Raw genomic sequence first — 23,712 nt, 5'->3', positions numbered from 1 at the left:
GAGGCAGGCCTGTGGATAATTCTGATTAATGCCTTAGAGATGAGTCACTCTTATTAAAGAATAAATAGCTGATGACGGTGTCATGAGTCAGTGACATCAGCTCAGCTCAAAGCTGCAGAAATTCACCAGATAACGTGCAGCTTTCTGCAAAGGGAGCGCAGCCTCTCAGAATCTGTTTGTCTCCCAGATGAAACCTGAAGATTGTACCAACGTCTTTATTCAGAAGGGTCAAATGGATCTTTCCACAAATATAAATCAACTTGAACCTAAAAGAGTTTCAGGACTGTTTATTTAGTTGGCACATATCTGAGCATAAATCAACCACTTTCAAACTGTCAAGTTAGAGTAAGGTGCAGACTGAATGCTCAAATCAAATATAGATCTGCACATTTTACTGACAGCTTTAACAAAACGTGATGGGAGAAAAAAAACTGCTCAGTCACTTGGGTTTAAATTATTAACAGAGTGAGACAGGCTCTTTGCCGAAATCTGCAAGAGGTCCAATCTGTAGTGTCTTTTAAAGAGGTGGAGAACTGCTGGAGTGTGTTGGCCAACAGAAGAAAACTCCTCCAGGACAAAGTGGAAGCTGCTCAGATCATCCCAAAGCAACCAATCACGTGCTGCCCTAACACACGTGACGTGATGGCTGCACGGCTGTGACATAACACGGTTACATAATAACAATTCAACACTCATTTCTGGAATAAAAACCCAGAGTGTGGATAGACTTTACTTGCTACAGAATTTTTATTTTATAGTTTAGAAAAATAAATCCATCCATCCATTATCTTCTGCTTGTTCCAAAGTAAGGTCTCGGGGGCAGCAGCTTGAGCAGGGAGGTCCAGACATCTCTTTCCACAGCCTCTTCCAGCGCTCCTGGAGGATTCCAAGGTGTTCCCAGGCCAACTGAGAGACATAGTCTCTCCAGCGTGTCCTGGGTCTTCCTCGGGGTTTCCTCCCAGTCAGACATGCCTGAAGCACCTCCCTAGGGAGGCATCCAGAGAACATCCTTACCAGATGCTGAACCACCTCAACTGGCTCCTCTCGATGTGGAGGAGCAGCGGTTCTACTCTGAGTCTCTCCTGATAACTGAACTTCTCTCCCTATCTCTAAGGGAGAGTCCAGCTACCCTGCAGAGGAAACTCATTTCAACCTCCTGTCTCCACAATCTCATTATTTCGGTCACTACCCAGAGCTCATGACCACAGGTGAGTGTAGGAACGTAGATTGACTGGTAAACAGAGCTTTGCCTTACTCTTCACCACAACGGACTGGCATAGAGTCCACAATACTGCAGACTCTGCACCAATCCATCTGTCAATCTCACACTCCATTCTTCCCTCACTTGTGAACAAAACCCCGAGATACTTGAACTCCTCCACTTGAGGTATAACCTCACTCTCAACCTGGAGAGGGTGATCCACCCATTTCTGGATGAGGACCATGACCTTACATTTGGAGATGCTGATTCTCATTTCCAACCATTTCACGCTCGGCTGTGGACTGCTCCAGTGAGAGCTGAAGATCATGGCACGATGTCACCAACAGGACCACATCATCTGCAAAAGAGCAGAGAAGGAATCCTGAGGCCACCAAACTGGACTCCCTCTGCCCCCTGGCTGCACCAAGAAATTTTGTCCATGAAAGTTGTGAAGAGCATCAGTGACAATAGGCAGCCCTGGAGAAGTCCAACTCCCACTTCGCTTGTGCAGGGAACAAACAGCCCGTAGCACCGGGGCCCCAATCCCATACTTGCATAGCACCAACCACAGTGTACCTTGAGGAACACGGTCAAATGCCTTGTCTAAGTCCACAAAACACATGAAGACTGGATGCACAAACTCCCATGACCCCTCGAGGACCCTAGTGAGAGGAAAGAGCTGGTCCAGTGTTCCACGGCCAGGACGGAACCCACATTGTTCCTCCTGGATCTGAGGTTGGACCAATGATTGGACTCATCTCTCCTGTACCCCTGACTAGACCTGACCAGGGAGGCTGAGGAGAGTGATGTCCCTATAATTGGAGCACACCCTTCTTGTCCCCCTTTTTGAAGAGGGAGAAGAAAAAAATATATATAATTGTTTAAAGGTCCAGATTGTGTACTACAAAGAAACCAGAACCAGAGCTCCAGCTCTAAATACAGTTTCCCATTTAGTCTGTATTTTTATGTAGCATATGATAGTTGAATAAGAAGCTTTTCATTCTTCCTATACAAACTGAGGCACTCAAGTGTTTATTTTTTGTCAAAAACAAAACTGTAAGTAGTCAGTTGTTACCAATGCTCATATGCAGACATCAACACAGACTTCAGTTTGAGACTCCTTCACACTGATGACAGTGGTGCTAAAGTCTTCACAACATAGTTTGTACTGTGCAAGAATGGGCTAAGTTCACTAGCACATTGATAACACCACTGCTATCAAGTCTGCAATGGGTTGTTTGCCTAACCATTGTCACAGCCTGAGCGTGAGGCCTGCATGGACAGTCTTGCTTCACATGCTCAACATCAAGCCGTACCTGAAGACCTGACCAAGACCCTGCAAAGACCTTCATGTTCTGGTCTATGTTGTGTACGGCCGTCGTCTAAACAGATCTGTAGCTAAGGCAGATGCACCACAGTGTTCCAGTCCAGGATCTACCCAGCAGGTGATAATGAGATAAACTGCTTGGAACCCATTCGAACGGAAAAAAAAAAAAACCTTAAGCAATTTTCACCAAACATTTTTGCATAGGTTTAATCCCTTGAGGATATACTGTTTGAATATGAATAAAATCTAATCTCTTCCCTCAGTATCACTTCAAAACAAGTGTTCTTATTTACAGCATTTCATTTACTCTGCTCACAATAGAGCACGTAGTCCAATGTCTGTTGTTTCAGTAGGCACTTTTACAAAACAACAACTCTTCAAAATGACCGCAAAGACCGATACTCTGTCTTTATGTTGCATCTGGTCAGTCACGTCCTGATTTACCTGCTGGAACTGTCAGAGAAATGTTGTGTGGACCTTCCCCAAGTTGTGCTCCATAAAATGGCCCTGAACCGACTGAAGTATCCTGCAAGTAAAGTGCACAGCTCGGCCCAGAAGTACAAAGTTCAAGGACTGAGCCATGTGGTACACCTTATTTTTTTGTTGTTGTTGTTGCTGCCTTTTTTTCCCTCTGTCTGTAGCAAAGACCTACACTGCTGCAGAATATCTCATATAAAGACGTTCTTTGGGTCAAGTTTTTATCTAATCAAACATGTTATATGGTTTATAGGGGATGTTTGCATGCTAAGGGATTACCTTCTTAATCTTCCCAGATACACAACAGGGAATAAAATATTTGGAGGAAAAGCATTTCCAAGCTGATTTAGTATGAGTTGTGAGGCTTATGAAGAAGATATATCTCCATGAGCATGTCATGTTGTCAGTTTAGCTCCAGTACAGATTGACTGACTGATGGTCAGTGTGGATTTAAATGTTCATAAATGAGTCTTTACTCAAAATGACATGGACAATTTATTACAACTGTTTTTCACCAGATTAAAATGGTTTCTTCTGATAATGACTGTTGCGTGCCGTTTTCAGGAGTTGCTTTCATTCTGAGCTGTGTATTTTCTCACCAGTTGGTTCAACACAGTTTAACACACCTGTGGTTTGACATGTACAGTGCATCACAGGCATGAAAAGAGTTCAATCAGCAGCAGCTGTCAATCAATTTGTAGAGCAAGATAACATACATGTACAAGAATCTAATTGTTACTTCACAATGAATTTATCTTTGTTTATTTTATTTTGCAGCAGTCCCAGCTGAATGAATGCAGCTCAAACTTTAGTTTTCTGTAACTAGACATTATTATTTGATTTGAATAAGACGGTTTTAAAGTGAAACAGGTCCTCGAGGCTCAATGGGAACTAACCTGTATAAATAAAGGTTAAATGAATGAAAAAAACATAAATCACAGAAGAAGACAGTCATGTCCTGCATTGACGTGTCCTTCTAATAATGAATTGATCATTGTGGAACCAAAAGAGCAGAACTTCATTGTTAATGTGAAGTGTGATGCAGTAAATATATAGGGGAGTGGTGGCACAGAGGTTAGAGAAGGTAGGTCTGTGATCGGAAGGTCGCCAGCTCAACTCCCCAGACCGACAACATCAAAATGTGGGTGGAAAAGGTGAAACACCCACACCTGCCTCCACCCTCATTTGGACCTCATTTCTTGCTCAAGGACCCACTCTGTACATTATGTAAGCTCAATCATCCAGGGAGATAAAACACAACAAAAGGTCATCTGGACAAGTTTCTTTAAAGGAGAAATATTTTGTCTTTCATCTGGAGGACTTTGTCAGTCTGTGTGTGGTCTACCAACCACATCTGTCCCATAAATAACCCTCACTGATGTGTTTCAAGCCAACCTCCTGTTGAATTCCCAGAAACCAGCTTCTAACACATGCAAAAAAGGACCCATCCGTCGAAAGCAATCAACATGCATAACAATCAAATGTTTTAGGCCAGACAGCAATTGAAACACATCAATGAGGCTTATTTATGGGACGGATGTATAGTTGGCAGGCCACAGACTGATGAAGTCTTTCAGAGTAAGTCAGAGATTCTTTATTGTCGTTCCACCACGTGTTACAAGTGGTGGAACAAAATTATGTACACAGGGTCCCAGTTGTAAAAGAAAAACAGTAATAACATCTAAGATATGAGTTAAGAAAAACACCAACTAAAAATACGCTAAGCACCAATAGCATATAAACATTATGTCAAACAGCAGCACGAACATGAACATGAGTCTGTGTGAGCAGATGAGCACGCATGAACACATCAACATAAAATAGATCAGCAGCAACATGAAAGCGGGAGCGGGGCAAAAAGTGTGTGTGCTGGGTGAGTGGGGTCCTTCATGATGCAAGTGGCCCTCTTCCTGCATCTGGAGGTGTAGATGTCTGTGATGGTGGGGAGTCTGACTCCCCACCATCTGCACCTTCTGTGCAGCCTTCACCACTCTCTGCAGATTCATCTCTTTTGATGAAAGACAAAATGTTTCTCCCTTAAATAAACTTGTCCAGATGACATGACTGATCCTTTTATGTGGTACGACACTGTGGACCATAGTATCCTCCTTCACCATCTTCATGTGGAGGTCTGTCTCTGTGAAACTGTTCTGGACTGGTTTAAATCTTTCCTCTCCAATAGGCTGGAATGTGTTAGTCTTGGCAATGCCAAGTCCCAGACTGTCTGTGTCTCCTGTGGTGTCCCTCAAGGGTCAGTTCTAGGGCCCCTTCTATTTTCCCTGTACATGCTGCCTTTAGGTCAAATTATTAATCAGTACAACATTTCTTTTCACTGTTATGCTGATGATACACAGCTTTACATCAGGACTGGAGCATCATCTTCACCATTGTCATCTCCATCTTCACTCACTGCCCTCTCTGCCTGCCTGGAGGAGATAAGGACATCAATGAATCAGAACTTTCTTCAGTTAAACTGCTCCAAAACTGAGGCCATACTGATTGGCACCCCTCACCAGGTTCAAACTTCAACTATAACAACTATTTCCTTTTCTGGACAAGACATCCCCCTCTCTGTTACAAATCTTGGAGTAAGAATGGACTCTCATCTTACATTTGAAAATCACATTAAGCATCTGTTTAAAACCTGTTTCTTCCATCTTCGAAATATCTCCAAACTTCGCCCATCTCTCACTTTTGCTGATGCAGAGTAAATCGTCCATGTCTTTGTCTCCTCCAGGCTCGACTACTGCAACTCCCTGTTTACTGTTTACAGGAATACCTGGCAAAAACCTTCAGAAGCTTCAATATATTCAAAACAGTGCAGCCAGGATTTTATTGAGAGCTCATAAATTTGAACCAATTACACCCATTCTCCATAACCTCCATTGGCTTCCTGTCACCTACAGAATTCAGTACAAAATTGCTCTCATCAGTGTTTAAACGGAACTTCACCAGATTATCTGAAGGACCTTCTTGCTCCATGTTCATCCACCCTACGATCACAGAACAGTCATCTCCTCCACCTTCTATGAACTAAATTAAAGACCAAGGGAGATCAGACATTCTGTGTGGCTGCCCCCCACCTCTGGAACTCCCTCCCTGAATATCTGAGAGCTCCACAATCACTGACTGACTTTAAAAAAGGCTTAAAGACTTTTCTTTTTAAGCAAGCATCTTCTGCCTCCACATGATTGTATCATTGATTTTAGTTGCACTTTGTAGCACTTTGAGATTTTTCTTAATGAAAAGTGTGTTAAAAATTAAATTAAATATTATTAATGTTATTATTACTAGTTGAGCAAGGCCCTTAACCCCCACCATCTGCTCCCAAACAGGTAACTCTTGAAAATGAGTTCTCGTAACTCAGTGAGACTACCTGAATAATTAAAGGTAAAATTATAAAAAAGGTAAACTTCCCCTTCGGATCTTTTTCAAAGCATGATGAATTAACGCAGTTTATCTGAGGTCTTGGCTCCATTACTGCCTTGTGTCGCGACACAAAGGCACATCAGGGGTGGGATGGCTTCGACCACCCTCATCACCTCGGTCCATTCAGAAATCACGCCAAAGCGACTAGAAGGCATCTAAATCCCAGCTTGTAGTAATTTGTGGGAGTCTTTGAATAGCAGTTTAAATACAACATGCGTGTTGACCTTAGGGGTGAGTGATATGGTTCAAATATAATATCGTGATATTTCAGAGCATTCTGACGATAACGATAAATTTTGCGATATAAAAAAAAAAAGCATATTTATTTATGTGACAAAATTAACTTAACATGTTGTTTTGCAGTATTACATAAAATAAAAAAACAAGGGGTAATTTTACTGAAATTACTTTATTTAGTAAAGTATTCAGTTTCTAAGTATAAAAATAAAAATGATCCTTCTGTTATTTAGATTGAAAAAGTCTGCACAAATAGATCAATAAATCCACAAAAACTAAAGTGCAGGTGCAGTTTCCCAAAATAACTAAATAAAATTAAAGCTTAAGTTCTGTTGAGCATAAATGTAACATACAACAAAATATATGTTGTCTTTAAATGAGCTATAACTTCCAGAAGTTGTAACAAGGTGATCATCTGCCCCTGAAGCTTGTGGAGTTTCAGCTTCCTCTGTTCCTGCAGGAATGATCCATTTCTCTGATGCTCCGTCTCTGATCACATGACTCTGTTCTTGCTCCGTGGACTGTGGAACGAGACAGACCTGCGCGTGTTTGTACCGACAGTTTAGAGCGGGGGAGACGCAGCCTCCACCGGCAGCTCCAAGCGGAGTGGGGAGAAGAAAAAAAGACGAGTGGCAGCTTAGAGCGGGGGAGGGAGAGACAGTTGAGCTGTCTGTACCTGCAGTTTAGAGCAGGGGAGGGAGAGACAGTTGAGCTGTCTGTACCTGCAGTTTAGAGCAGGGGAGGGAGAGACAGTTGAGCCAAGCGTCGTTTGTTTTTAGCTAGCTAGTATTGCGCGCAGCTAATTAGCGTCACACCAGTACCGACAGGTCAACCACAGATGATCCAGTGGTTAACAGGACGGTGCAACAAGCAATCTGCCATCTTTCCATCTTAGATACACTTTTTACTAACTGGCATTTTAGAATGTATGTGAGTGTTTTTGTACAGTGCCCTGAGATATGACGCTTGTTGTGGACTGGTGTTGTAGGAAAAAAGAAAGTAAAGAAGGTTGGTACAGTATGAACAACAACATACTGCGTCACAACGGAAGAGGAGGACAACAAAACCATGGGAGTGTAAATTGTGCTTCAGTAAGTACTTTAACACAACTCGCACTAAGAGGCTGTTTTAAATGTAACAGGAAGTAGAACCTGTTTATTCTTGTTCCACTGATCAATAAGTTCTGATGATGTACACTAATGTACTAAACCAACAACGTGATGCATGTAGAAATATAAAGACATCCAAGCATGTCTACAAACAAACTGTATGAAATGGGTTTTGTTTGCACAACTTTTCCACTTTTCATTCAGTATAAATGAAATAACGACACTGACGACATGAAAACTGTTAGAAGTTTAGCTCAAGAAACAAAGCCAGTAGGTTCAAAGTTGTATTTTGTTGTTGGAAATAAAATGGTTTTAGCTTGAAGAGTGAAAGTTTCAGTTTCCGTTAATAAATTCTCCGATCTTAAAGTTTTCAGAGCACATTTAAAGTGTGTGAGCAGAGTAACGACGTGGCAGCTCTTACCCTGCAGCTTCTTCAGTACTGCCACCTCCATCTTCAGCACCTGCTTCGGCTGCTGGGCTGACTCCACCTTCAACGCCACGTTCTCCCGTGTTAGCAGGTCCAAGGCCTCGTAAATCTCCCCAAACCCACCCCCACCAATCTTCTTCAGCTACGAAACACAACGTAAGACAGTGACAAGAAGAAATCACATTTTGTCAGTATAAAGATGAACAGAACTAAAATCATCCAGAAAATCTCCACAACTGATTTTTCAGTCGTCGTCTTTTTTCTAAAACGAAAAAAATTAGTTTAGATATAAAAAACATGTATTTTCTTTGTTATATATTTAAAAACATTACTTTCAATTAATTAGTTCAAAGTTTCACCTTTATTTTTGACTTGTCTAATTCTAAATATTTGTTTATGATGCATGGTAATGTTATTTTTACTATTTTTAATAATCCAACAGAATCAGCATATTAAAAAATAAATAAATCTAAAATTCATCTAAAACATTGTGAGGGAAGTCTGAGAAGAATAAGGTCATATAAAATATGATCATTTCACACTCTGGTTCTACTCGAGCTTTCTTTTCTAGTATAAAAATCCTACAGTTATTAGTTTTTTTATTCAACCTTTATTTCTACAGGTTAGTCACAGTGAGTCACGAGGACTCATTTACACGAGAGACCTGATTTAAATCGAATAAGATTAATAATAAAACAAAGTAAAATACTAAAAACAGGAACGTGTCTGCATTGATTCATACATTGAACTTAACAATAGTTTAAAATCCCTTAGAGAAGTCAAAGTAAGCAGCTTCAGATACTTTTTAAAGGTGTTCCAGGTTACAGGAGCGGAGTAAGTTTAATAAAGTATTAGCGTTTGTTAATTTATATTGATCCTGTTAAGGCTCAAATCATTTGATTGGTTGGAAAAACAATAAATAATTAAAATAAACAAATTCAGAGAAATTACTGCCTATACATTTTATTTTGTACATTTTAAAACATATATCATTTTTTGTATATCTACTATTAACTTGACATTCATGCAGATTTTTTTTTTATTCACACATATAATGTTTAAAATAAAAAAGATGGATATATGTATATGAACGATTAATAAAAATGTTTAAAAATTTCCCTAAATGTGTTAAATAAGTATTTACTGAAAGCGTAGGTAAAACTAAAAGAAAAAACCAGATTTCGCACAAAGTATCTGTGCAGACTGTGAACCGACAGGCCTTGTTAAGTTTGGAGCCTCACCACTTTCCACCGGTCTTTGACCATGCAGTTCGGCGGCAGGATGTCGGCCTGCTCAGACGTCCCGTTCATGTTGCCGTTGTCCTGGTGGCCGGGGACTAGGCACTGCATCTGCCAGCCAGACAGAACTCGAGCAGCTCCAAGCTTAAAAGAGCCATTTATCTGTGAGGGCGAGGGAGCAGGTAAGGAAAGGAAGTAAGAAAGGATGAACAGAAAAGTGAGACCAAACACTTTATCTTCTTGGTACAAGTCCAAGTTTATGTAGAGCTCTCTGCTGATAAAAAATACAGCAGTCCAGAATAACAACAGGCACTAGATAATGGCTGACTGCCATTTGAAGCCATTCTTCAGCTGGATCAGGCTACAGGCTGGTAGGGGGGTTGCAACTGGCATTGTGTAGGGGGGAGGGTGTATGATGGTATTTGCAGTAACTTGAGCAAATATCATTTCTGCAGAGGAAGCAGCTGGACAATGTGCTCTCATCCTGACTGCAGGCTGCGGCCCGACAGCAATGAACTGCGCCTTAATGACCATCTAAACTAAGAACCACGAGCATGGCAAAGGGACAGATTCGGTTATGGTTTGATGGGGTTCAAGACAAGCAGCTCAAATGATGCTAACTACGCAGCCCAACCATCTGAGGGAAATGACTGCACTTGTTCCACTGTTGCTGAGAAGAATTTGCATTAACTCACAAAACTTAAAACCATTAGCCTAGCTTAGCATAAAACTCCAAATGGGTAAATGTCTAACCTAGATGAGTCAAAGATTACACAAACTACACATGTGTAATGAGAAGCATTATGTAATAGTACAGCAATCTGTTGAATTTACCAAATGAACAGTAGTCATAATTTTAGGATGTTATGAGTTATATTTGTTCAAGAATAGGCCTGTCACGATAACAAATTTTGCTGGGCGATTAATTGTCTCAGAAATTATTGCAATAAACGATAATATTGTTTGAAATTTGACCATAATTAGTAATTATGGTCAAATTTAAGAAGAAATGTTGGTTAATTTTGTGTGTAGTTCCTTTTATCGACCACCGGATGGCAGTATAAGACTGTCGGAACCGAAGGATGGCTAGTAAGGGAGCGAGCAGTGTGTCTCTTTAAAAAAAAATGGGAGAGAGGCCCCTTGACGTGACATGGGCTGTCTCTCTCGTTCCTGTTTTCAGTTCTCAAAATGGCGGATGCTCGTTGTGGTTTGAGCTCTTTAGCATAGCATTTGTCACACAAAGCTTTTAATAAAAAAAGGAGTAAAAAAAGTTCTCAGCTTCTTTTTCAGAGAAAAACAACTTTTTAGATGAAGTCACGGATTTCAACCGTGAATTTTGGCGTTTCGACAAGACAAAGGTTTTTCTCCCCAGGTCTGCCTGTTAGCTTAGCTTGTAGCTTAGCTTCTCAGCTTAGCTGCTTTTAACGATCCAAAAACACGGTTTTGGACGGTTAAAACAGATTTTAAAGAGAAAAGAGAAAGGGATGAGTCAGTGAAGAACACTGAGTCTTCTGTCCAGTAGAGAGACACGAAGAAACGATAAAGCCGATAAATGAAAACGAGGTCAATAATTTCCATTTATCATGTAATTAATTGATTTATTGTTTATCGCAACAGGCCTAGTCAAGAACTGAAAAGACTGTAGGACGTTTCTGTTTCCTGGTAAGAAACAAACCATAACAAACCCCGTCTTTGTTGACAAAGAACAATCCGTCCAGAGGACGTGACTTAACTTGTTACATTTTTCTACCTGGATTATTGAGCATGCATCGGGACATAACAGACCCCCTACATATGACCAACAATTTTATTTAAAAAAAAAGTTAAAATATGACTTTATAATACATTATATGGGCTACAGAAGCAAATGTTCATGCATATAAATAAATGTATCTTGAGTTTCCCTGAACTTATTAGTGTTTAGGCTAAAAAACAGTAGCCAACCACTATGTCCTCACCACAACAAGCAGGACGACGGCGTTACCCTGAAAATGAAGTCAAACTTGACGTGTGCCTCAAAATAAAGATCCATTACTTTAAGGAATAAACTCCACTATTTTATACTGAAACTGTAATACATGGAAAGCTGGAGTCACGTTGGTAAATATTCTCTTTTTATTTGAAACATAGTTTTGGGAAGGGTAGAAAGTTATTGAGGATTTCTGTCACTACAACAGTCTGTTTCTGTAAATGGTGTTCAGTTGTGCAAATACAACTTTGGAACTAATAAGAATGCGGGGCGTGTCACTGACAACACATTTTTAGGTGGTCAGTTTTTCTTAACAGGTTAAAGTTCCCTGTAAAATAAAGCAGATGTTATTCTGAGCTGACCTGACAGGTGGTTGATCAATAAAGTGCTGAACTACTAACATCATATGTGCTGCATTTATCGTACAGCAAGTGCATACAATTTGTTGATATACTGTATAACAATACTTTTTGTTCTCCAGTCAGTCAGCCTGAACTGAACTCTGGCATCTACAGCCTATCTGCCATGAATGGTTATCAGTTTTCAGTGGATTCATGGTGAAATTTAAAGTTCAAAATGATGCATGTCAGTCCCCAAATCATGCTGTTCTGCATGCAGTGCCACGGGCCATCATTAGTGCATGCAGAGCTCAGGCGGACTGCAGATAAGAATGGCGTGTCCTCTGTATTTCTGGTCAGACCAGCCCTCGAAGAGGACTGGACCGACTGCAAAGGAAGGGAGGAGGCTTCTCTGCATCTTCAGTGATACAGCTCACTCTAGCAGCAGCATTGCCATCATCCAGCCGGGAATCACTGCAACACTGGAGATGTAGTGAAATCTGCTGCAGTGCTCAAGGTGCTGCTGAGACATCAGTCACTGCAGTGGACAGGACCACACAGTCCCACAGAATCCACAGCAACAGTCTTGCAAAACTATGACCACATGGGGAACGAACCAGCCAATTAGGACTGTAGAAGGAAAATAATGCTTTCTCACATAGCCACAATATTGATAATCTCAAACACAGTGATCCTGGATTATGTTTAGAGTTGCTGAACAAAAATAAAATGATGAACCACAATATCCATGTAATTCCCCTGCCCACTGGATGACAATCCCACATCCTAGTTAACAGATTAGAATGAGGCAAATTTGAAAACCCAACGCCAGTGTGAAAGACGACACATTATTACCAAGTTCATTCATGATAGGACCACACCTCGGGCCTTGTCCTGACATGACTCTGTCAGGATGTGCAAGGATGCACCTATGTGCTACAAGTTCTCACCACACTGACAGGTTGCTACCTCAACATGTATGACATGTGTGCATGATGGGTCAGGGCCTAGACAAGAAGATAGGGTAACTAGTCCAGCTTCAACATGTAGATGAGTGTCTGCCCCATTGCTCCACCCAGTAATCCTGGTACATCGTCACTTGGGCTGCACAATATATCAGAATTTTATCGTCATTGCAATGAACATCAATTTTATAGATATATTGCACTATTTCAATTTCACAAAGGACTGCTTGAACTGCAATAAATCATAAGATAATTATATCTCAAGTATCACATGTTCATTTTCTGCTGCTAATAATATATTTGGTCAATCCAACAAACTCTCTCTGGACTTGATGCCAACACCTGGTTTAGATGATTGTTAGGACTAAAGAGAGTGTGAGGAGGAGAAAAATAGGGTTAATTTTAATTGATATTATCAACAGTAATAGTTTTTCAAGTTTTTCGTATATTGTGCAGCCCTAGTTGCCAAAACAAAAATAAACCATCCACTTTTTGGCAGTTTTTTTTACACTTAACTGGGATCATCATCCAGTGTGACAGAGAGCCTGAAACTACAAAATCCCTGAGAAAGTTCCTCATTGTTGGGTTCAGCTTTCCTTCATACAACCATAACTAATAACTCTATTTGAGTGCCTTTATATTAAATCAAATACTGTATATAGTATACTATATAGTATATAAATTATATTTTTAATTATCAATATCATTATTTATTTATATTTATTTATTTTTTATTTATTTTTGTCCCATCTTGTTGTCACAGTAAAACTTTTTGTCAATACAGAATAGCTTAAAACATTACCAGTAGTTTGCAAAGTACAGATAAGTTATGTATTGAATACTGTGTTTTAGTACAACTTTGTGTAGTTTATAATTTATTAATATAAAACATAATATAGTTGTGTGACTTTTTTATTTACTACAAAAACTGAATTTATGCATATTAAAGTAAAATGAATTGTGCTAGTCAGTTGTACTTCAGCCAAATCATGCCGTCATTTTGTACCACGTGGGTGACATTTGCTAATAAGGTACAAAAATATCACTTTCCACTACGTATCCGTGCATGCATACGACCCTATAAGCATGTATCATTATAAGCACTACTTCCACACAGCCCTGCACAGAATCAAGCTTTGCTTTATGTCATAATCAAAAATAATATACATCACAACTGTAACATGCTTATCTTTGTAACAAATATTTAGGACAAGTAAACGCTTGATAAAACAGTACGTGTTTCTACATTATGTTGATAACTGCCTGCCCTGTGCAAGCAGGTACTGGCTCAGCGGAAGTGCATAAAAACACACGTGCCGGATGACGGATAGCAAAAAAGGGAGGTAGCTAAGGCAAAGCGGAAGGCGTACGATGAGTTATATGGGAGGCTGGACACTAAAGAGGGTGACTTGTACCGATTGGCAAGACAGAGGGATCAGGCTGGAAAGAATGTGCAGCAGGTTATGCTTGTTAACGATAGGAATGGTAATGTTCTAACAAGTGAGGAGAGTGTGATGAGAAGATGGAATGAGTACTTTGAGGAGCTAATTAATGAAGAGAATGAAAGAGAAATAAGATTAGAGGTCATAGAAACTGTGGACCAGGAAGTGGGAAAGATTAGTGAGGGTGAAGTTCAGAAAGCTCTGAAAAGAATGAAGAAGGGAAAGACAGTAGGACCTGATGACACCAGTGGAGGTTTAGAAATGTCTTGGAGAGATAGCAGTGAAGTTTCTGACTCAAATATTCAATGACATATTTGAGGGAGAGAAAATACCTGAGGAATGGAGAAGTGTGTTGGTGCCCATTTTTAAGAAGAAGGGTGATGTACAGAGTCGTAGCAACTACAGGGGAATTGAGATGACACAGTGAAGACCTGAGAGAAAGTTGTGGAAGCTAGACTTAGACAAGAGGTGACTATCTGTGAGCAGCATGCCAAGAAAGAGCACCACAGATGCCGTCTTTGCTTTGAGAATGTTGATGGAGAAGTACAGAGAGGGTCAGAAAGAACTCCATTGTGTCTTTGAGGATTTAGAAAAAGAATACAACAGGGTGCCGAGGGAGGAGGTGTGGTGTTGCATGAGGAAATCTGGAGTGGCAGAGAAGTACGTTAGACTGGTACAGGACATGGATGAGGACAGCAGGACAGTGGTGAGATGTGCTGTAGGCGTGACAGATAGCTTCAAGGTGGAGGTGGGAGTGCATCAAGGATCAGCTCTGAGCACCTTCTTGTTTGCTCTGGTAATGGACCGACTAACAGAGGTCAGGCAGGAAGCCCCGTGGACTATATATGCAGATGACACTGTGATCTGTGGTGAGAGCAGGGAAATAGTAGAAAAAGAAGCTTGCCAATTCTTTGATTTTTCAAGAAATATGGTATACAAGGTAGAGAATTATGGCGAGTACGTAAGTCCGACGTTCTCTTTGAGTCATTATTCTGAGGCTCATGTTTGTCCTCTATGCACTCAAGCAATATCACACTACACTAAATGTCAACTTAACCATTTATGATGTAAATTATCTGTAGCACTGATGGAGTCGAGAGCTAATTTTGTGTTTGCTGAGGTCAATAATCTGTGGTGACTGAGAATCCTAAATTAGGATGACTTCAAGTTGAGTGGGTACAAACCGGACTGAGCTGATGCAGACACCTTCCTTTTGTCTTCAAAATGTTTGGGTACAAAATGACCAAGGCTGCAGTGGTATGATTTGGTAGAAGTACAAATTGACATGGAGCTGTAATATCACAACGATAATAGTAAAGAATAAAACTACAATATTTACTATAGATGTTTAGTATTACACGGTATTTGTGTATGTCATTTCAGAAACTAGCATGGTTTCATATTTTACTTCTTGTTTTTCCTAAATATTATAAAATTATATATTTTTTTCATTATTCAAAGTATAATCTTTATTGAAAAGTATATCATGTTCATACATTTTGTGTATAAAGCAAACTGTGTGGTCCAGCAGCAGAAACTTTTGAACTGTGACAGTGTCCCAGCAGCAGATTGAGGCGAAACATCCTGGACAATACTTCCCCATACTATCAAACCTCTTTTCTTCTTCGTCTAAATGTTCACTGACTTATTACTGCGTAGAAGGTGGAATGTTCTGCCAGTAGCTAGTTTTGCATCATTCCAGTTTTGATTTCATGAAGTCGCTCAGAGCTCACCATATTTCTGAGCTCCTGGAAAATCTGATGCTTTACAACAAATCCTGAGTGGGACAAAACCCTTCCTTTTCTTGTGTCAGCCTACAAGCCAAAGCAGAGGGCACAGTTAACCATCAGTGGAGGAGAGAAAGGACAGTGGCTGACCACTGCAGTCGCCTGCCCTGCCGTCATTGAAGGGGCAAAACATGAAGGGAGATGACTTTATACATTATATTTACACCTTCAAATCCTCAGACAGCACATACAGTTGGTAGTAACAATAACAAGAAAGTATTCCTTTATCATTTCCATGTAATACCAGATTCACCAAGATGATACAACTGCAACACAGTAATTGTTTTGTGACGAGCACTGACAACCGCAAGGACTTTGTTACATGTCCAGGTAAAACACTGACTACAGAAGCAGTCCAGCACTCAGCAACGACATTCTGATGGTGAACATGTTCTCCTTTAACTGCCATGACAGCCTTGGTCCATGAAGGATGGACTCCGAGGGCCTTCTGAATGTCTTCTGTGATGTTCAGTGTCCAGAAGTCAGGAGAAGATTCTGTGAAGGTCACATTATTGTCATCAAATATATATCACGAGAAACCTGGACGTCAACTTAGTCCTGGTGCCGTTTAATGGAAAAAGCACAACATTCATAAACGACGTATGCGCTTAAGTTTGAAAATTGGTTTTTATTTTGTGATATTTGCAAAGTGTATCCTGTTTTGGATTATTCAGTCGTCTGGATCTCCAACAAACTAAAGCTGCTGGCTGACTCTTGCTTGTGCACCGTCACTTTAAAATGATGGCAGGAATTGTGTGCTGCTTCACTAGCTGAAACAATAACCAAGCACCAAGTGTACGAGGTGACTGGGTGTCAGTTCTGTTGCACACAGCTGATCATACACTCACAATGGACAACTATAAACTAAGCCTAAGTCCAAGAAGTTGCAAAGTGGGACCTTTGTGGGTCTAGAGCGTTCATCAGATGCTTGAGGGTCTGAGAACAGAAAACATTAGAGCCAAAATCGACATCCCAAAGTCTTTGTTGTGTTTAGAAAAAAATAAACCAGATTTTGACGTATGGTGCGGTACATCTGAGGTGGTGATGACAAATCTTCCTCTATAGAACGCACGTTTCTTGCTTGGCTCAAGATTTTCACAAGTTTTCCTTTGACATTTTTTAAATATTCTCCTCTCAGTTATTACTGTATTTTCAGCCTGTAAGTCGCAGTTTTTTTTTTTTTGCATAATTTGCATGCCCTATGACTTATACGCCGAAGCAACTTATTTATGTTTTTCACGATATTTAAAAACCAATTTTGGGCTGAGATAAGACCGATTTCATTCATTCTGACTGAAAATATAGAACACTACCATTTTCAGCCACTAGATGGCACGCAAGTAGTATGGCATGCCGTTGTGTCATGTAAAAGGTAAAAGTGGCTATTAATGACACAATCGGCTTGCCATACACTGCCACCTTCATCCAGCTCGCCTGGAGCAAAATCAGCTGCATTTTGCTGCACTGTCCCGGTGAAATGCAGCTGTGTTGACCATTAAAGTGCATTTATTAAGGAAAAGTTAGACTGAGACACATTTTGCTATGAATTCAAGCAAACAAATAATTATTTTTAAGCGTTAATCGTGTTAAATTCTTAATAAAGTCCTCCCGTGCACGATCCCACGGCCGCCATTTGGCAGTCCATCGATTTTTGGCACAACACAGGCCCACATTTCTGCGTGGTCAGCAGATGCGACGTATTTATGGATTTTTCCACTTTTTTAGACTGGACTGATGCGACTTATAGGGCAGAGCGACGTGTACGGCGGAGAATACGGTAACTTTTTCAGCACACCATCAAAGTGTACTGGATCAGAATGAAGAGACGCAGATGCATGGAAACACTGGCAAACTGGCCTCATTGTTATTTTGCTTTCTACCACATAAATTGAAAGTAGGCATGCACAAAAAAATGCATGCATGTTGTCGTTTTTCAAAAGTTTCATATTTCAAGTCCACGTGGGTAGAGCAAGATGATGATACAAATTGTAGCTAAACTTGTATCTGTTGGTGAATCGGACATTACATGGAAAAGGCGAACAACAGAACAGTTTGTAAGGGATTAGACGGTTGTGTGTCCCTGGACCAGCACGAGCGGGATTTAAAAACAGCACATGAAAAGTAAACAAACATGGACGCAAAGAAACGAAGACAAATATCCAAAGTTACAGATTTAAATATAGAACATATCCAGATCATGATACTGACTACAGAATCAATATTATCGTTTGTCAATTTAAAGATTATTTTGTATTTTGCATTTGTCTAGAAAGAAATCCCAGTGAGGTCTGTTGGAAAAATCATTTAATTCCTTTTTATAAAACACTCAAAAGAGTTAAACCCCACATAATCTATTAAAAACAACAACATTTAAACTATAAAAAATACTGACTATATAGAACTTGTGGGGAAAAAGCAGAAAATACAAACATTTAGTTAACACAAAACAAACATAAGAGTGTGAAAGAACATATACATTTATTATAAAAAACAATCATATTCATTAAATTTGTCCATAGCTCAAACAAAAAGTAGTAAAAACAAATTATGGAAGCTAAACTGAGCAGACTATTAAAATAATTATTGTCTCTATTAACACACACACAAAATAAATAAATAAACAAATAATAATTAATGAGTGCAAATAAAGTGAGAAAAAGAAATGAAGCCTGTGGTCCAGGTCTAAGACCCCCCCCCCCCCTTCCCCCGCATCACTTGTTCAATCTTTCCTCTCTGCAGTGCACAGTCATGGGTCCTCTGTGCGCATGCGCACCATCACATCCAGCTAATCAATAAATCTGTCCCGGACTGACCCACGAATTAAACATCATCACAATCTGAGGCTGAAAGATTCAGAGGATCCATTCTAATCACAGGTTTCTGATCCGGATCAATGAATCCTCGTCCACTGGCCTCACACACACGCGCACACGCACACAGTCCAACCCAAAGCTGGTCCGGATCAGGCCTACCTGGCGCACCGTCCGCTCCTTTTCCGCCTTTTGGGAATCTTCATCTGGGATTTTCCTGCGGCACAAAACGTTCTGGTCCAGAAACCCCACCGTTCCTCTGAGGGGGGCCGGGGTCTGGGCCTCAGACTCCCACAGGACTAAACCATTTATTCCTCCTCCCAGTCCTGGACAGGCCTGGACGGGACCGAGCCCGTCTTCAGAGCAGACCCGCTGCTGGTCCGGAGCCAACCCAGTCCACTAAACCAAAAACCAGGCCGGTTTCCAGAGTCCGGCAGGGCTCGGTTCGGCCCCGCTGCAGCCTCGGTGCGGGTCTTCCTCCGGATGCTGCAGCTGATGCTGCAGGTGACGATGAGGAGGAGGAGGATGAGGATGAGGGCTGGTCCTTCCTCCCTCCTGCTGGACCGGAACCGAGAAACCAACTTAACAGCCGACCCAGCTGAGGCTGACCCGGTTCGAGGGTCAGAATGGTCCGTGGCTGTGAGGGGGTCCGGCTCCAGCCTTTTTTATCCGCACTGCAGCTCTGTCCCCCCCCCAGCGTCAGAGCAGCGTCACCAACCACAACCACAACATCCGGCCCGCTCTTTCAAAATAAAACCCTTCAATTTTAATATCACCAAAATAAACCAAGTAGCTGGTGTCGAACACAAATTAAAGTTAAACTGTATTTTTTACTGCGAGATAAATGACTGCTTAAATAAAAAACACTGAGCTGACAGCTCCTTCACTGTTCCACATCTACTGCCAGGAAAGTGTTTAGCAACCTTCACCAGACCATTACTTTTCAAAATATCAAGGTTTTTATTTCTCTCTGAACTCTGAACTCTGAACTTTGAACTCTGAACTCTGCTGTGGGACAACTGATGAACTGCGAGCAAAGTTGTACAAATCATCTGAACTGTGTTTCAGGTGGATCAGTCCTTCTGACAGCAGAGGAAGAACGATCAGATCAAGGGGCTTCAACAAATTATTGGTTTAAAAAATGTGCACACAAACTTATTTTTATATATTGTTTTCTCCAGAACAATTTCTTTCCAGTTAAAATATACATCATGATAAACAATACTCACAGCACAGCAAAAAACAAACAAACATGATTTAACGCCGTTTCTTTTGCATTTTAACGCTGGGAATGAAACTTTATTCACTATTCTTGGAATTTAATTCACTTTTAAACAGTTTAAATAAACGTGTAAGATAAAAAATATGTTGTAATTGAGGTCAAGCCCACCCTCTGCTTTTATTCACATGATTTTAGTATTGACGAGATTCTGAAGAAATAGAAAATGTGAACTCCCACCCAGTTGGAAGCACCTGAACGCATCATTACCTCTGTGTACCTGAACCTGCTCTGTGACGTCATTTTTGACTCAACTGATTCATTCGTGTATTCTTTCTTTCTGAAGCGGCTACCTGTCCGACAAGCGCGTGGCCTTACGCCCTCTCCCACACGCACACGCACACACAGCATCGTGAATCGCTTTGGTCTCGCGCTCGCTCGTGTCTCATCACCTGTCTGTCTGTTTTACCTGAATGTCGGTTTCCGTCTGGACGACGCAGAGCCGAGCAGGTCCCACTCCCTCTGCTCCATCTCTCCAGCATCAGCACCACCCTCGCCACGCACGCGCACGGACACGCTTCTTCTGCGCCGCCATGTTGACGCGGTCAGCTCTACAGCACCCCCTGCTGACTGGGCGCCGCAGCTGCACGCGCAGCTTCAGCATCACTGCTCTGGGACACATCTGGAGAGGCTCACGGTCTTCACGCGCTGCATGCTGAATGTTTAACTTGACTTTTGGAACAACGCAGACACCAGCTGACCACTTCATTACCAAGGATTACCCTTAGACAATCAGCCAGTACAAACTTATACATTTTATTGTTGGATGTAACTGGGACCCCGTGTACATAATTTCGCTCCACCACATGCACCACATGAGGTGCGAATGACAATAAAGAAACTCTGACTCTGACATTGTGTGTGTGGAAATGTTCTTACTTTCACTATTAAACACAGCCCTGAGTGCTACTGTTGTTTTTCTTCCATTTGATTTCACCAAACATTTAAGTGATCGCTGATCACGATCATTCAGGATTTTTTTTTCCGGCCACATTTCTTCCTCGAAGACGATGGGTCCCCACTATCCTTCCAGTTTTTAATAATGTGTTGGACAGTTCTTAACCCAGTTTTAGTAGTTTCTACAATCTCCTTATATGTTTTCTCTGCTTGATGCCAATGATTTGACCCTTCTCAAACAGACCGACATCTTTTCCACAACCACAACATGGTTGTTTAAGAAATGAGAAGCAACTCATTGCACCAGTTGGGGTTAAATAACTTGTTGCAGCTGAAAGATAATCGCTCATGCAATAATTATCCAACAGGAGGCTCGTACCTGTTTGTTTAGTTAAATCCAGGTAGCAACTTTTTTTTGGTCAGGCAGTGTATTTCAAATGTTTATTTCTTTTAATGTTGATGATTATAGCTGCTCCCAACACACAAGCAGCAAAAATAATATATATTGGGAATAACTAGATACATATTTGTGGAAAAAATAAGCCAGTGCCTCTAATCAGTGGTGTTAAGGCCAGCAGAGAAAACTTTGCTGTGTTGTCCAACATTTTTTAGTCAGGTCATCTGGACGGTTTCTTTTTTTTGTGCTGAAACGTTTCCCGATGGGCTTTTTAATTTGAAATCCAGGCATATATCATACATTTGGTCAATCCAGTCTAAATTTTGAAACATGAAATACAGAAAATATGTGGTTTTGTTTCTAGTAAAATAACAGAACTTCTGACAGAAGCAATCATAAAGTTTGCCGCAGGGACTGACTGCTCCTAACTTATCCGAGCATTAAGAGCTACTTTGTTATATTTTATTTATTGTATTTATATTTTGTATGACTAATCCTTTAGAGATAAAAAAAAAAGAACAAATGAAAATCTCTGTAAATATCCTTTATGTGAAAATACAAATTTCTTTTGTGTTTTACACAAAGCTAGAACAAGGAGGTATAAAAATAAAACACTGAATATGACTCACAGATCAGATGACACTGGAATAAACATCCAACTTCACCATACGTGGTACAAACCACGTAAACCTACATGCATGCATATAAATGCAAGAATCTGCTTTTCCTCATTATAGTCTACGTAGAGCCAGATGTTGGACTCGGAGAGCTTCTGGTCGGAGCTTCAGGTTCGTCCGTTTCTGCAAAATCTTCAGGGTCGAGATCTTCTTCGAACATCCGCTGCAGCAAAGCATCCACTGTCCGGTATCCTGACACAAAACAACAACCAATGTGGTAATTAACGTGCACCAATAGGGTTCTTCTCAGTTTCTAAAACTTTATCTGAAATAAACATGACCTTTTTAAACAACTCTCCTAACTCTCTTTTCAACAGCTGAGAAACATCAGTCAGCAAACTGTCAATCTGACTCAAGTTTTCTGTTCATCTTTAAGTGGTGTTGTGGGGAAAAAGATTCCCAAAACAACCAGGTGTCGCCTTCATCATATTTATTTGGAGGACAGCCAGCAATCACAGAAGATCAAGGCAGTTAGAGTAAGGACCATAAGGATCATAGAGTAGGACCACGGAACATTTTAATATCATTCACAATAAAAGAGCAGTGAAAATTATGGAGCATGGTGAGTGTAAATAATACACATTCCCTTGACAGTGGTTTTACCAGCATTAACTTACTTTTTGAAGCAATTTTAAACATTAGGTTTGGTAGGTTTGCTGGTGTCGATGACTGCCCAGTTCCCAGGTCGTTGTCAATGGTTTCCATGTTATTCACCAAGTTGTCCTTGAGTTTCTCCCTGGTCAGAGCAAAAACAATGAGCGCATGTGGTAAAAATCCCAATCAGATGCAAAAGTCAGCTGCATAATTGTTTTAGTAGTTCAAAAACTGGGTAAAGTAGCAGCAGAGATACAGAATAATCAAAGAAAGTGCAAAATTAACACAAAGGGGAGAACACATACATCCAAAGTATGAGTAATGGAAAAATGACTGCAAAGTGATAAACACAACTAGACTAAGAAATATGTCATGTGCACCGCAGTACGGCAGCACTGACGGGAGCTCCACTTTCACTCTGTTTTTTTTTTGTTCCTGTTGTTTTAACTTTTTTGAGCCTACACTTCATATCCACACTACGAGCATGACCGTGATGCATTTTTGGAGTTTTTGTGTCGCTGCCTTGCCATCCTGCCATCGTGGTTCAGTTCCTGACCCTCTTCCATCCTCGGGCTCGAGCTCAGGCTCAGGCTCAGGCTCAGGCCTGTCACGGCAGCAGTCTCCATGACCCTCCATCTGCCTGCACGGACCGAACCCTACGGAACAGTTCAGTTCCACAGGGGAAACTTTGGATGTTCTGTGTCTGATGGACTCAGCTCTGAAGGGCAGTCATCGTCCGTTGCTGTGGCCGTTATTATCATCATGCTACCAACAGGACTGCGCTGCTATCAAGATCATGTTGTTAAGAGAACCACACTGCTAACAGAACCACAGTGCTAATAAAACCATGCTGCTAACAGTACCATGCTGCTAACAGTACCACGCTGCTAACATTACCATGCTGCTAACAGTACCATGCTGCTAACAGTACCATGCTGCTAACAGTACCATGCTGCTAACAGAACCATGCTGCTAACAGTACCATGCTGCTAACAGAACCATGCTGCTAACAGTACCATGCTGCTAACAGTACCATGCTGCTAACAGAACCACAGTGCTAATAAAACCATGCTGCTAACAGTACCATGCTGCTAACAGTACCATGCTGCTAA

General features: G+C 40.9%; 2 protein-coding genes across 2 annotated transcripts in view; both read right to left on the bottom strand.

The window, feature by feature from the left end:
* ttbk1a (tau tubulin kinase 1a) overlaps positions 1-19,131 on the bottom strand; it is an 88,249-nt gene extending 69,118 nt beyond the window's left edge. Inside the window, exons 1-3 of the mRNA XM_037690004.1 lie at positions 18,919-19,131; positions 9,449-9,607; positions 8,202-8,349 (exon numbers count right to left, since the gene is read on the bottom strand). Of these exons, the coding sequence (XP_037545932.1) occupies positions 8,202-8,349; positions 9,449-9,556 (256 nt within the window). The 5' untranslated portion in view covers positions 9,557-9,607; positions 18,919-19,131. The remainder of the gene's footprint in view (positions 1-8,201; positions 8,350-9,448; positions 9,608-18,918) is intronic.
* A 2,936-nt stretch (positions 19,132-22,067) lies between these two features.
* tpcn3 (two pore segment channel 3) overlaps positions 22,068-23,712 on the bottom strand; it is a 69,786-nt gene continuing 68,141 nt past the window's right edge. The window contains exons 18-19 of the mRNA XM_037689904.1: positions 22,624-22,742; positions 22,068-22,198 (exon numbers count right to left, since the gene is read on the bottom strand). Coding sequence (XP_037545832.1) covers positions 22,068-22,198; positions 22,624-22,742 — 250 coding nt within the window. The remainder of the gene's footprint in view (positions 22,199-22,623; positions 22,743-23,712) is intronic.

Source organism: Nematolebias whitei, chromosome 16 (assembly GCF_014905685.2).
Source record: "Nematolebias whitei isolate Nwh7 chromosome 16, NemWhi1, whole genome shotgun sequence".
NCBI lineage: Eukaryota > Metazoa > Chordata > Actinopteri > Cyprinodontiformes > Rivulidae > Nematolebias > Nematolebias whitei.
The sequence above is the reverse complement of the archived record's forward strand: the minus strand, read 5'-3'. Positions and strand labels throughout refer to the sequence as shown.